Source organism: Lingula anatina, chromosome 2 (assembly GCF_051362555.1).
Source record: "Lingula anatina isolate TDL-2025a chromosome 2, LinAna3.0, whole genome shotgun sequence".
Classification (NCBI taxonomy): Eukaryota; Metazoa; Brachiopoda; class Lingulata; order Lingulida; family Lingulidae; genus Lingula; species Lingula anatina.
The window spans coordinates 3137035-3151257 of NC_141768.1; the positions used below are offsets into that span (position 1 = coordinate 3137035).

The following is a 14223-nucleotide window of genomic DNA, read 5'->3' on the forward strand; positions in this document are numbered from 1 at the left end:
TAGCGATTTTTTATTCCCTCCAAAGATGATCTAGGGAAGAGCCGTTCAGATGGATACACCGATGCTCGTTGCGTTCCTGACACCGGCGTTAAACAAGTAACAAGAAACAAGTTTTTTAAAGTTCATAAACATGTAATTCAAATTGCAACTGTAAACCGTAACAATAAAGCGAAAGAATAATGCAACATCTCTGAAGTCAGTTTGAAAGTCAGTTCCTCATAATGTCCACACAGAGAGCCATGTTACGCTCGATCAATTTCACACTTAAGTCTTAAAGCTCAACTGCAATGTTCTCTCTTTAAAAGTAAAGTCAACACGATTACTTAGTCCACTTAGAATGTACGTGCACAGTTTCTCTCCTTCACTACGGATCCGGTTCACTGTACTTATGGGAAAGTAACGAGCTCGGTATCTGAAACTCGGCCCTCAGGAAAGCGGGATTGCGACGGTCAACACATAAGTTCGCATCACATACTAGTAACTAGCTTGCTGTACTTCTAGAGGTAGCGGGCACGGTATCTTAAACTCGGCCCTCAGGAAAAGCTAGATCCCCACGGTTTCGGCTCGGCTGTCTCTCCTACAGGCTCGGCTGGTCGGCTGTTTCGGCTGGATACTCGGCTGGTCTGCTGTCTCGGCTGGATAGTCGGCTGTCTCGGCTGATCGACTGTATCGGCTGGACACTCGGCTGGTTGGCTGGACACTCGGCTGGTTGGCTGGATGCTCGGCTGGTCGGCTGTCTCGGCTGGAAAGTAAAGTCTCTCTATTGCAGTGATAGCACACCTCGGTAAAGCCTCATCGGCGTCTTACCATTAGGGAGGTCAGGTCACACCGCTCACGCGAAAACGAAAAATTCAACCTCGCTGTTTGTTTTTCATCATACCTTCCAAGATTTGGCTCCTATGATAAATGTGAAAACATATTTAAAAAGTGCATTGAATGTCCTTTCTAACAATATGTGTAACAATGTATCATTTCTCCGTTGTAAGCCTCCAGCCACGAAAATGCTGTGAGAAATCGCCAGTGATTTCACTTCCTCGTTTAGTTTCCACTATCTACGAATTTTGCTCAACCTGCGCGTTTCGCGCCATTTTTCCAAAAGCTCCTTACGGCGTCCCGGATGTTATGCCACATATTCATGCAGAGAATGAGCCAAGCGTTCGAATGAGGGGTTACAGAAGATGATTTAACCGAAAACAGCAACCACAACTCTCGGTTCAAATAAGTTTTTTACTTATCATTTTTTGGTAAGACAGCCGTTAACAGCCGTTAGAAAATCAGTGACTTTGATCTTACCGCAAACAAAATGGCGGACGCACCAAGCTGTTCTGCTGGTGGAAAAGTAACTGCACTTTCAGCACCCAAAGAGGATCAAGATATCAGAATATCTAATCAGAAAATCTTTGAATTGTTCACGAAACCCAAGGATATTGATAAAACTTCTGCAATTTAAGAATATAGAGTTTATTTTATTTTTCAAACAAAGTATGAAATTACGTAAGATATTGATGGGCCTAATGCTTTTTTTCACCTTGAACTCGCTATTAGTGATCATAAAAAGGGGAATCTTAATTAAAATCACGGAGAAATGCAATAACTCTATTATCGTAAATGACAGCCAAAGCAAGTGAAGAAAAGTAGCATTTTATTTTTTCTCAACAAAATAAAAAAAGAAAAATTCCTAAAACTGCCATTACGTTATGGCAGTCTCCCCAAAAAATCTCGCTGATTTTTGTATTACCTAGCTGCTATGATGTCCAATATCAATTTAAATTTTTTGGCAAAATGATAACTTACCAAAATCGGATATTACTTATTTTCATTGTGCATTCTGGTATTTTTTACTAGTAAAATCTCAAAATTGTATATTCAGTTGCCATTATAATATTGGTTACCATGGCAACAGTGACATGGTATTTGTTTATTATTTAACTTAAATTCATAAATTGAGTATCAAGAGTGTTTCCCACTTCATATTCAGTTAAAAAATCCATGATAATGCGTAAAAAATAATTCAAACTGTTACCATAGCAACAGCTATCAAAATGACGATTTCCATAGCAACAGATACATTTGAAGCCCTTATTGTTGTTTTTAGTGATGGCACATTTTTTAGAATCATTTCCGTCCAAAAGTAGCATTTGGGCAGTGATGCTGAAGCCTTAAGGTTGAAAATTAAAAAAAAAATAGTATTGATCGCTATTGATATTTAGCAACGGTTGCCATGGAAATAATGGATAAATTACAGAAAATTATATCTTGTCAGATTCTTCTTGGCATAGTGTAACTTTCCAGAAAATTTCAAATGGATATTTTACTCAATTTTAAAGTTTGGGGAGACCGGGGCTAGTTGGCCCAGCCAGACACTTTTGGCCTTGTAGCGCCAACTAGGAATGAGTTAGAGTAAAACAACCGGTTTCAAAGTAAGCCCCGTGAACTAAGCTACAGTACGTATTCGACGTCATTATATTTTTTCAAAATTTAATGCCAGGTGGCTCACAATTTGACAAAAAACGTAATTGACGTCGGAGGGGGGGGGAGGTTCAACTTGCCCCAGTTAGCCCCAGGGTTGGGGCAAGTTGGCACCCTATACGAAAATGAAGTAAGTATCCCATGTAAATGCCCTGAAATACATTTTTACACATTTTTTATTTATTAAATTGATTTTTTGAGAGTCTTTGATGAATATATAGTGTAAATGAGGCAGATTTATCGAGATTTCAGTACGTCACGCTGTATTTGTTGCAAGAACCAAAATACAGACTTGACATTTAATATGGAATTTTTCCCAAATCATTTTTCATAAGTTTTTTCCTATTTTGCTGACTGATAAATAAAAATAACGATTAAAATTGTGTTTTAATAACTTTTAATTATCTCTTTGATGTCACTGTGACATCATTTCATTAATTGAATTCGCCAGTGAAGAAAAGAAAAATACATTGCCTATTCTATGTCATACAACAACCATTAAAAACGTTTTTTTTTTATCTCCATATTGTCCTAATTATCGTCTGTAAAAGAGTTACTCGCCCCACAAAGGAGCCTCATGTCAGTGATTAGCCCGACCTCTCCTGGCTGCTACCAGGGCTCTCAAGCGGCAAGACATTTCTTGGGATAGGTTTTTTGAGTTCAATCTGAAATAACATACCAGGCATCGGTCAAAACATGTCCAATTTGGTCCAGTTTTGTTGTAGGACATGTAGGCCGTTGATTCGGCGAGTAATGGCCTACCAACATATTGTCTATGTGGTTCAAATATGGCGATTTTGATGACCAAGGTAGCTGCTTATTCCCTTGGTTCTGCAAGTTATCTACTATTAAAAGTGCTCTGTGTGAACCGACAATCTCACCGTGCAGCCTAAAATTCAAAGTAAGCCCCAATCAAATGATAGACAAATGGTTCCCAGATTATTCCTTCATTTGATCTGGTTCAGGTTTTTATCGATGCCTACCATTGGTGTTTCGGCACCAATGTGGTATCCACTCCAAATACTGACGCTGTCAATGACCCTAGTCACTTCAGATGCGGCAGACGCCTCGCCGTAGACCTCACCTGGATTTCTGTAAACTCTGTTTTGACTACTTGAGCGATACAGGTGAAATCTGACCTCAATAAAGAAAGCCACGAGGTTTCAGTGTTCAACCCAGAAACGGTAATGGTCCCCAATTCATTAGAGAAACAGACGACGATGTTTTACTGTTTGCCGTGGAGGTCTTGGAGGTCGTCTGGTATCCTAATCTGCTAAAACCAGTTTGATGTTCGCTAAGGGCCTTGAAAAACGCATTTTTTGTGGCAATTTACCCCTCGTTCTGAACGGACTGGGTGTTTTTTGTTTAGCTGCAGCACCATATCCCGAAAGACGAGTCCTGTACCCTGGTGGTAAGATTTCGGTACATTGGGTGAGACCTCAGTCTATAGCTAGGTACATCAGTCTGGGCATTCCTCTTTAAAAATGTGCGGACCGTTCCGTTTGGCGCAATAATCTGTCTGGCAATGTCTGTCTTTTTTGCGCCATTCTGCCACAGATTAACAATTCTGTAATACACTGCTTAGCTCATTTTACGCTCTGCAAAACCGACCGCTTATATGCAAAATTTTTAATTCTTTTATGCAGCAGTTGCCGATATATGGATACTTTTTTGACAGAACCATGCTTTGCCAAAGCCAAGCTTTGGCCAGCCCAAAGGACTGCTACCCAATTAAATCACTGCATATTACACAATGCAGCAGCGCAACAGGCATAGTAGTCAGTTTATTGGTAGCGATATACCTGACTACACACTTCTCCATTCACATATCTTATAAGAGATCGGAGTTTTTTTAAAAAAGAACGCATTTTTAACCAAGGCATACCTTCAAAACTGAAATATTCCATATTAAATGTCAAGTCTGTATCTATTAATAAAACTTGTTTTGTTTTAATTAAGAATAAATTAATAATGGTATAAAGCAAGTTTTTAATGAGTGAAAACGAATAATAAATTTTCGTTTTAAAAGAAACTAACAAATTCAGTTTTAAACTGGTAGGGGAGACCGGGGCTAGTTGGACCCCGGGGTAAGTTGGCCCCCCCGTCATTTTATGAAAAAGTAACTACGAGGTAAAGAAATTGGCCACATACTCTTGTAAAGTGACCGTAGCCTACAATGCTAAGGAAGTGTCGGCCGTGGCGGGGCAAGTTGGCCCCCTTGACGTCAACTGCGTTTTTTGTCAAATTGTGAGCCATGTGGCATTATATTTGAAAAATAATGGTGTTACATACGTAGCTTAGTTCATAGGGCTTACTTTGAAACCGGTTTTGTTACTCTAACCCATTCCTAGTTGGCTCTACAAGGCCAAAAGTGTCTAACTGGGCCAACTAGCCCCGGTCTCCCCTAATTATTTAACAAACCATTGAGTTTGTTTCAACAATGGTCTCTAGCTCTGTTGCGCGCAAAGGATTGTGGGTAATATGAGGATTCAACTTTTGCCCCGAGTCAAGGGGGCCAACTAGACCCGGGTGCACATTTTTTATTTTACAGGATGGCAGCCATTTATGGTGCTAGAATGAGCAACGATGATTCATCTCTGTAAAACTTGAAACAATGAGCTTCAGTTTGATGCCCTATACATGCAGTATATCATATTCGATCAAAAGCCTATGAAAACAGATTTTTTAATCTCTTAAACAAAATTACTTTTAGGTGCAAAAATCGTTTATTTCGACTCGCTGCTTAAGTAAAACTTTTTAACGTACGACACTTCCTTATGCCCCTATTTCACACAGACCACGAATCCCACAAATCGCCAGGAATTGACAAATTTCAGGATTCGTGAGGATTCGTGAGATTTTGCCAATTTTCTGGTATAATTTGACACGCTCTACGATTCAGTTACGATACAGGTACGATAGTGTTACGAATTTTCGTGGGATTCGGCTGGAATCGTAAGATTTTGCCAATTTTCTGGTCTAATTCGACACGCTTTACGATTCAGTTACGATACAGGTGCGATAGTGTTACGAATATTCGTGGGATTCGGCTGGAATCGCGCGAATATTGTCCACAAATTCACTACGATTTTTTGGAATCGGGAGTTCATGGCCAAAATTTTGAACAGCTCAAAATTTTTGCCACGAATTCCCGATTGATCAAGAATTGCAAGAACTGACTACGATTATATACGAATCTGTTAGGAACTTCACGAACTGATTACGATTCAACCACGAATCCTGAAATTTGTCAATTCATGGCGATTCGTGGGATTCGTGGTCTTTGTGAAATAGGGGCATTAGCATTGTAGGCTACGGTCACTTTACAAGAGCATGAGGCCAATTTTTCTTACCTCGTAGTTACTTTTTCATAAATTGACGGGGGGTGGGGGGGGGGGCAACTTCCCCCGGGGTCCAACAAAGTTCTTGTCAAAATGATGAAAGTGACCATCTCAAAATGATGTTAGCACCTCGCAAAAAAAATTTACTGGTCAAAATGATCCTTCCATCTTTTTTGTACAAACGGCGTTCCATAAAATCCAAGTTTTTTTGTATTAAAGTGTTGTTACACTTTCCAAGCGATGTCTGTGCGGTGCACGCATAATACCCGTAAATCTCTTCTCGTGCGACATAACAATAGTGAAGATTTTTACAACTTAGTTTAATTCACATTATTACCGTGGCAAACGTATTTTAGGATTTAGGTAACGCTCGTGATGGTTAAGAAGTACGATTAAACTGATTCGGATCATATAGTGATGCTTAGACACAAACGTATTCCATTTTTAGTCATTTAATCACGATTGAAAATTTAATCCACTCACTTTTCTTTCTATTTGTAGGTACAGAGTAGGCCTACGCCGCACAAACCTGAACTTGTCGACATCGTGTGGCTGTTGCATGCTTTGGTGATGTAAATCAATCTATAGATAAACAAAAAATGTTTGTAATACCTACGATTACACTGGGGTAACTTTTCGTCGTGGTTTTTGTTTTGAAAAGAAAAACGCAAACGAACATACAAGGTCGCAAGTTAAGGAATGTGTTCCGTGAATGTGTTCTGAGAAAGGGAAGGTTTTATCTTGATTTTTGTTTTTATCTTGGTTCCTAGTTTCAATTTGCGTTTTCATGAAGAAAATATGACCAACATACTTTGTTTCAGCTTTTTTAAAACTTATAATCATTTTTACAAACACGTGTATGAGAGGTACATGTAGGTACATGTATAAAGCCGAGAACTATTAAGTTGGCACTATTAAGTTGGCATGCTTTATTATTAAAACTAAAATGTAAAAGTAAATATCGTTCTTTTTTTACAAATTCACAGCATGTTGAATCTTTTCATATGACAAAACATTGGTTACGTTTGTATTTGTGTCTTTTTAATGACATAAGTACAACAAACCCATGCTATCTAGGGATGTTTAAAGAAGTCGAAGAGCGCCAGAGAGGGAACGGGAACAAATACCTGTAGTTAACAAAGAATTAACTGATATAGGCAAAAATGCAAAACTCGGGGTGGAGTATGTTTTGCCATCTTTCACGTCAACTGAAGTATATTCAATAAAATTTAAGATAAACATATTTGCGTAAATGAATTTCAAGCTTTTTGAGTCAAAAGTGGGATGGGTGGGTTCCACGATACGTTTGTCAATCTGTGTAAGACCGTCCCGCTGTCGTTTGTCAATCTGTGTAAGACCGTCCCGCTGTCTGATTAAAAGCTCGTCTGGTTCTAGCCTCTTATATATTTCGTTCTAACGCCCCGTGTTTGTTACATTAAGAATTTCCTAATTGAACTGCTTCAGTTATGATGATATATAAAATTGAATATATATATATATATATATATATATATATATATATATATATATATATATATATATATATTTAGATAAGATAAAAGGGCACTTTACACATCTTTAGTTTATCTGCTTTTCAAAATTTAGAAGACGTACTCTACACCTGATTGCATCATCTGGATTTATATCAATCGTGTTTTCGGGTGGTCGGTTCATGCCTTAGTTTTAAGCAGAGTGATTTGACGTTTCAGTCTTACAGTTCTGATCTGATATGAGATAACTGTTTGTACAATGTAGTATTTGTTGCTTGTTTGGTGCGAGGCGTCTCCTAAAGGAATTTATTGTTTACTGGCATATGTCTGTTTATGTTAAATAAAGCAATGAAAAGGTTTTTTATCTCTTAAATGTGCGTGTATATGCTTTGGTGTCTAGATTTATCCTAAGAAGTAACAGAAAAAATATTTTCAAATAAATAGTTTATTAATGAATAACTTAAAAAAAACTTCAACAGATCTACATGGCATTTGCCAACTTAAACAAAAAGTTGTCCTCACTCTCGAAAACAATTGGAAATATACCCAAAGTATATATGTACACAATTTTCTTGTATAAAAATAGCTCATTTTCAAAAAACATTTAAAATGTATACAAACTATCTGTACCTTGTAAAATGGCTACAGTATGAAATCTTAAATTAAAAGTGCATTTTTTATACCAGATTCCATTAAATGTCTTACTGAAAACACCACACACCATATATATATATATATATATATATAATTTATATATATCATTTATGTGTAAGTAAAACACTCTATTTACAACAATATACACGTATATAAATAAATTTGTGGCACTTTGTTTTAAATCAGCATATTCCACATATTACAAACAATTTTGATATGTTGTATTTCTTTGAATGATTATCAAGCAAATCCTATCATCAAAACTAGTCTAATTTGCCATGAAAAGGAAAACATTTAAAAACAACTGAGAAATAAAAATGAAACACGTATAATGTGGTATGTATTCAGTTTGATTTTGAGCAACAACTGGGATATTAACACTGTACAAAATTAATAATTCCTTTTGCATGCCTGCATTCTAGCTGCAGTAGAATAACTCGGTTATAACTGTGGAATCAGAATCTCAATTCAAAAGGCATTTTTCCTTTCAATTTTTACACACCATTCACAAATTTCAGATTATTTTGTAATTTCTCTGTAGAGTTTCTGTTTAATTTATGACATCATACTTGTGTATGTACAAGTTAAAAGAAAATAAGGCACAACTATCAAAAGCTATAAAGCATGTCTACCTTATCTGTCTACCATATACTACAAAATGAAAGCCCCATGGCAGTTTAGGGTAGATTTTCAATTCTACAATGTGTACAGTACTCTACCTAATGTAATATCTCACTCATCTAAAAATCTTTAATAAAATAAATATCATTTCTCCCATAGACGGCTAAAATCCATACAAAATTCTTGGATAAGAATATATTTCAAAATTCTTGTTCATTTTCATTCTCAAGGTGTTTCTTAAATTAGTAGTTGTTGGTGAAAGTTTTTTCTTTCTCCTAAAAAAATCCACCTGTCAGTGTTTTCTCCAAGAGTGATAAGATATGGATATCACACAGAGAATGTGCATTTAGGTTATTTTCTTTTATATTGGTGAGAATTTTTCCTTTCACGCTTTCTCTGTTCAATCCTGGACATAATGGCCGTTGCACTCAATGGTTCGAAAGGTATCGTGTTCAACTCAGGGACCTCCCATTCCAATGTCCCTAGTCCCGATGTTTCGGTTCTGGTGCGCTGCCTGGAAGTTAAAGCTGCTTCCACTGTTCTCTCACTGCGCAGCAGTATATCTCTGGCATAGCCGGAGCTCAGGTACGAGGTGTTTCTGGATGGTGAGGGGGACCTGTATGGGGACTGGCTTGGGGCTATCTCATAAGCTTGGTAATCAAAGTCTGTATTATATGTGGGTTCGTTTCTGTAGTTCAGTGAAGATGGTGAGTGGTAAGATGCATCCCAACTGAAACATTAAAATAATATAAGTTATTTAAAGACTTTCCTTTTAAGTTGTGTGCAGGCGTTTTAAAATCACTCTTAACATCAGATAAAATGTGTAAAACAACTAAATATGTCCTGACTAAATGCCGTTGTATGAATGATGCTGACAAAAGCCCAATTTACATACTCTTATCTAAATTATTTTTGAAATATGTTTTGTAAAAATTATAATAACAATTGGAAGTCAGTATCTTCCACAGACACATTTCTTTAAAATATCTTGTCCAATTTCCTTTCACAATATTATCTATATTGTCTGCATGGATGCTCACCTTTGCTCTCTTCCATCATCGCCATGGTAACCAGTAAATTCCTGACTTTCACTGTGATGTAATCCAGGGGTGTCAAGGTGGTACTTTTTACGCATAGCCTCAATTTCATCATCTATCTCCTACAACGCAAATATTTATAAATCATTAGAAGTGACAAAATAAAATCTATTACCGTAAGTGTGAATCACAGTTAAGATCTGATTGTTGAGGAATTTAATGCATTCTGTGATTAATTTTAGAAGGCCAAGCTGCCAGAAGGAACAGCAAAGAGAAAAGAGAACTTATATTATGCAGATAACAAGCACATGGCTGATGATGTATGGTTTAAATCAAAACACTGAAATATTGTGGATACACTTAAATACTATGGTTACTTAAAAGCTTTTAAATAATTGACATATTTGACAATTTTGCATCCAGACCAGGTAATTTTTTAGGTATGTGTAAATTTTGTTTTAAAAATGTTGGAGTTTTTAACTTATATTACATGGGTACTATATTACTGTAGGGATATTGCAGTGCAGAAATATATAGTTTATACAAGCTGAACACAAAAATGGCACTTATTAGAACAAAGTGCAACAAATCAAACACAAATACACAGGGGGGAACAATACCCTAGACCCAGTAAATACACTTTACATTCTTACAATACAGAACACGAAAAAGATTTTAAAACTAAATTCAGGATGTGGGTAACTACATGAACAACTGGATTCTGCAAAATATATTTTTGAAAAGCATATGTCTCTTTTCAAAGTAATTTAATAAAATTGACCATTTTTCTTTTCATTTGAGATAGGGATTCAGACTTAAAAACTGTGTAGAAATGAAAACCCCACTGCAGGTTAAGTGTGCCAAAATATACAGTTCTAAACTACTGCTCTAAAGATAACAAGTGTAAGCATGCAGCAAATTCCAACCATTCACCAATCAATAAATGCATATTAAAATTGACAAATTATACATATGTCAGGGTAGAAACTGCAATTTGGTAGAGTCAGCAGTGCTAGAGGTAGGGAGAAGTGTCAATCAGTGTTTACTAGTACATATAGACAGAAAATTTCTATTGGTTTACATGTTTGGATGTATACCAGTTTCCACCATGAATATATATACTACCACCCAGAGTTTCAGCTTCCAGTCAAATAAATCTGAAACATGGGGTGACAAGCACAGTACACAAACACAATACAATTCAAACCAGGTGCAAAGGGGGATGCCATCACCAAAGAAATCAAACCATCATAAATAAACTACAACACTTCAGTGATGTACCTGATAGTATCCTGTAAATTTACTAGCTGAGACCTGTAATTCAACATGGAAATGCAAAAGATGGGTTATTTGATCTAACATAAAGTGACAATAGCAGTTAAAAGACAATATATCTAAATGATAGACAACAAAAGCCATTCTATGTGTTTAACATAAATCTGAAAGTTACTTTAAACTGAAGACATTAAAAGCAATAAAAAAATAACGTGACAGTTTTTATGGAGAGGGTTACTTTATGCAAGTTGATCAAAATTATAACAACGTGAAAAGCACATAATGAATCTCTACACATAAATGCAGTTTTAAAAATTGTATGAACAAAAAGAAGCAACTACAACAAAATAATTAACAAAGTGGTATATAAAAGATGACAGTAAAAGCAAAGAAGTGATTTTCAAAGGCAAAGTAATGTTAACAAGATAATCTATCATTTAATTTTAACTTACTACACTAATATTATCTTATTTTCTAGTTTTTTTTTCTACGTCACTTAAGTGTGAATTATATGTTTTTCAGCTATTTTTTGTTTTCCTAGAAGACAATAAAATGGATCACACATTGAACTCCAAAAGTATCAGACATTAGACATCAGAAGTTCAGAGCATTAAACTACTTACCCTTTCTCTTCTTTCCTTATTTAACTCATCATCATAATAATCATTCCTGTCATAGGAGAAATATGATGATGATGATGCTCTAGGCTCAGGTCTGGCTGACCACGAACTGAAATGATAACATGATAAAATTTATTAATGCATAAAAATACACTACATTATCAAAAATTGTTATGGAATTGAAAAATCAAAAACAATTCAACATCATCTTGAAAGTTAATTTCAGGGATGACACATGCAAACAAAGACCCAAATGCGTAGAAACGAAAAACAAATTAATGCCAATGATTGTTACCTGCTATCAGATGATGCCTTGGGTCTAGGTACGGAGTATTTCTCTCTTGGAGATTTTTTCAAACTTTCATGGGCCTTTTCAATTTCTGCCCTGCTCTGTCTCCTCATCTGCTGAGTTTCTAAGAGTAAACTCTCTGTCTCATCATGAAGTGATCGTACAAAGGTGAGGACACTGGCCTGATCAGAGGTGGGAAGATTTCGCCTGGCAACCTTGGGGCTTAACACATCTCCAACCACATCTTTCCTGAAGGTATCCTTTGGTCTGTAATCTGTGGTGTCTTCACTATCTTTGACTGTATAGCTTCTGTATGAGCCTACAGAATGAGAGCTCACTGATGGAGAGCTGTAGAATGGCAGAGTGACAGAACTCTCCGTGCTAGGCAGAGAAGGCAGTGGTGGTCTTGAAATTCCATAGTCTCTCTCAGGTTCCAGGTGATGAGGTCTACTGTTGTTGTTGTTGTGACGTTCATGGAGATGCACATTTTCAGGATGTTCTGGGGTTAGTTTTCTTGGAGCCTCTCTGTGATAAAGCAGACGAGATGTACTTTTTGCTGATGGTCCATTACTGGTATTGTCTGCTGGATACTGTCTGGGTGTTGTTGACTTATTCTGATTGGCATCAGGGTTCGAATTTGTTGAATATTGACCTGATGCATATGACACAGGCTCCTCTCTAGGCGACCTTGAACGTGATCTCGACCTGGATATTGAACTTGGAGAAATTTCCAAACTTGCTGCGAGTGAATTGCTAGCCACATTTACAGAGGTGGCAGTAGAAGAGGGTGTTGATGTTGTAGTCTCCTTGTTGGTTTTTACCAAATCTTTTCTCAGTTTTGCTAAATGCTGGAGGTAATGCATTGGGGTCCAGTAGCCCCCGGATTCAGACATTTTAATGCTACTGGAAACACTGCTTTTCCTTGATGAGGATGGAGGTCGCTGACTGCTGGTTTCACTGACTATATCACCTTTGTCCCAGCTGTGGTCACGGCCATGCTCATGATGTTCATGATCAGTTCCGTGATCACGTCTAGCAGGACTAGGGCTTTTGGTGCTTTCGTAACTCTTCTGTTCTCTTTCTCGTTCCACTTTAAATACTTCAATTTCAGCCTGCCGCCGTATTTTGGCCATTTCACTCCTCACAAGGGCTCTGGGTTTTCTGCCTTTGTGTCTCTCCTTTTCCAAATGTCGAATCCTTTTCTCAATGCTCTTCTTTGACTCCTCCAACTGAGTGCGGTATTTCTCAAGGTACTCTTCAGTAATTTCAGTCAGGTGCTGTGCACCTGTTTCAAATTTGAACATTTCTAATGGCCTTTCATCGTCCCAGTTCTCTTCTAAAGTTTTCAACAGAATGTCCGTTTGTCCAAATGCATAATTCAACTGAGCTTCAGCCAATTCCACATAAATCCTTGATGGAACATAGTCCAAAGCAAGGAGACTTATAATACGCAATCTTTCTGTTCGTAATTTTTCCATTTCATCAAGAATTTGTTGATGACGTTCTTGATCATCAGTTCCAATAGATTCATCGAGATGATCCCTGGGTGACAATGACAAGTCAAGGTCTGTTTGTGTGAAATCATCAGTGATATTCAAGGATGTATCTGCCTGTGTACCCTCACTGAGGAAACTAATTCTGTCACTGGTAGATTCAGACACACTCACTGTAGTATTGCTTTCGCTTTCCTTGCTATTATCAATTTCTTTCTCAGATACAAAACCACCATATGAAGTAGAAGTAGGCACATCAGTAATTGCTGTATCTGGGCCAATGGCAGAGGTTGCTGTATTTACCAATGTACTTGTTTGTATATAAAGTTGAGCAGCAGGAGCAGGGGTGCTTGTTGTTTGTACATCGAAACATTCTCTACCATCTTCATCAAGTACACCTGATGTATCTACACCTCGAAGCTCTCTATTTGAAGTGTTTTCTGTGAAATAACTATCACTTGTGGTCAAATGTTTAACCTGGGTTGTGTCCGATCTCTCACTACGTGACTCATCTGATGTTCTGGACATTTCATGTGACGTTCTAGACGTTTCATGTGATGTTTTAGACATATCATGTGATGTGAGTTCAGCATTTTGTGACAAAATTGAACTTGTTGATGTAACACCCATTGACAATCCAATATCAATGTCTTTCATCTGTGATCCACTGATGACTATGGTTGGCAGAGTCAGGCTGGTTGTTTGTATGGCTGTGGTCACTACAGACGACAAGTCAACTGTAAAAGACAATACAGCAGCCTGTTAGTATCATATGAAGAAATTATTTATGAATATCTAAATAATACAAATTGTTAAGTATTCTACTATTTCTTAATCAATCAATCCATCAATGAAATGAAAATAATGCTTGCAATTCACTTGAACTAAAGTTCATTTTTACAACAGGAGTACACGTTATCTTCCTGAGCTCTAT

General features: G+C 37.0%; 1 protein-coding gene across 3 annotated transcripts in view; it reads right to left on the reverse strand.

Moving 5' to 3' along the window:
• Nucleotides 1-7727: 7727 nt before the first annotated feature.
• LOC106155994 (uncharacterized) overlaps nucleotides 7728-14223 on the reverse strand; it is a 32020-nt gene continuing 25524 nt past the window's right edge. For 2 of the 3 annotated variants that reach the window (XM_087003427.1, XM_087003426.1), the window contains 5 exons: nucleotides 11803-14026; nucleotides 11511-11616; nucleotides 10894-10926; nucleotides 9616-9734; nucleotides 7728-9305 (listed from right to left, as the gene is read on the reverse strand). In XM_087003427.1, coding sequence (XP_086859553.1) covers nucleotides 8927-9305; nucleotides 9616-9734; nucleotides 10894-10926; nucleotides 11511-11616; nucleotides 11803-14026 — 2861 coding nt within the window. In that variant the 3' untranslated portion in view covers nucleotides 7728-8926. The remainder of the gene's footprint in view (nucleotides 9306-9615; nucleotides 9735-10893; nucleotides 10927-11510; nucleotides 11617-11802; nucleotides 14027-14223) is intronic. The other variant, XM_013531049.2, reaches the window with a different exon arrangement.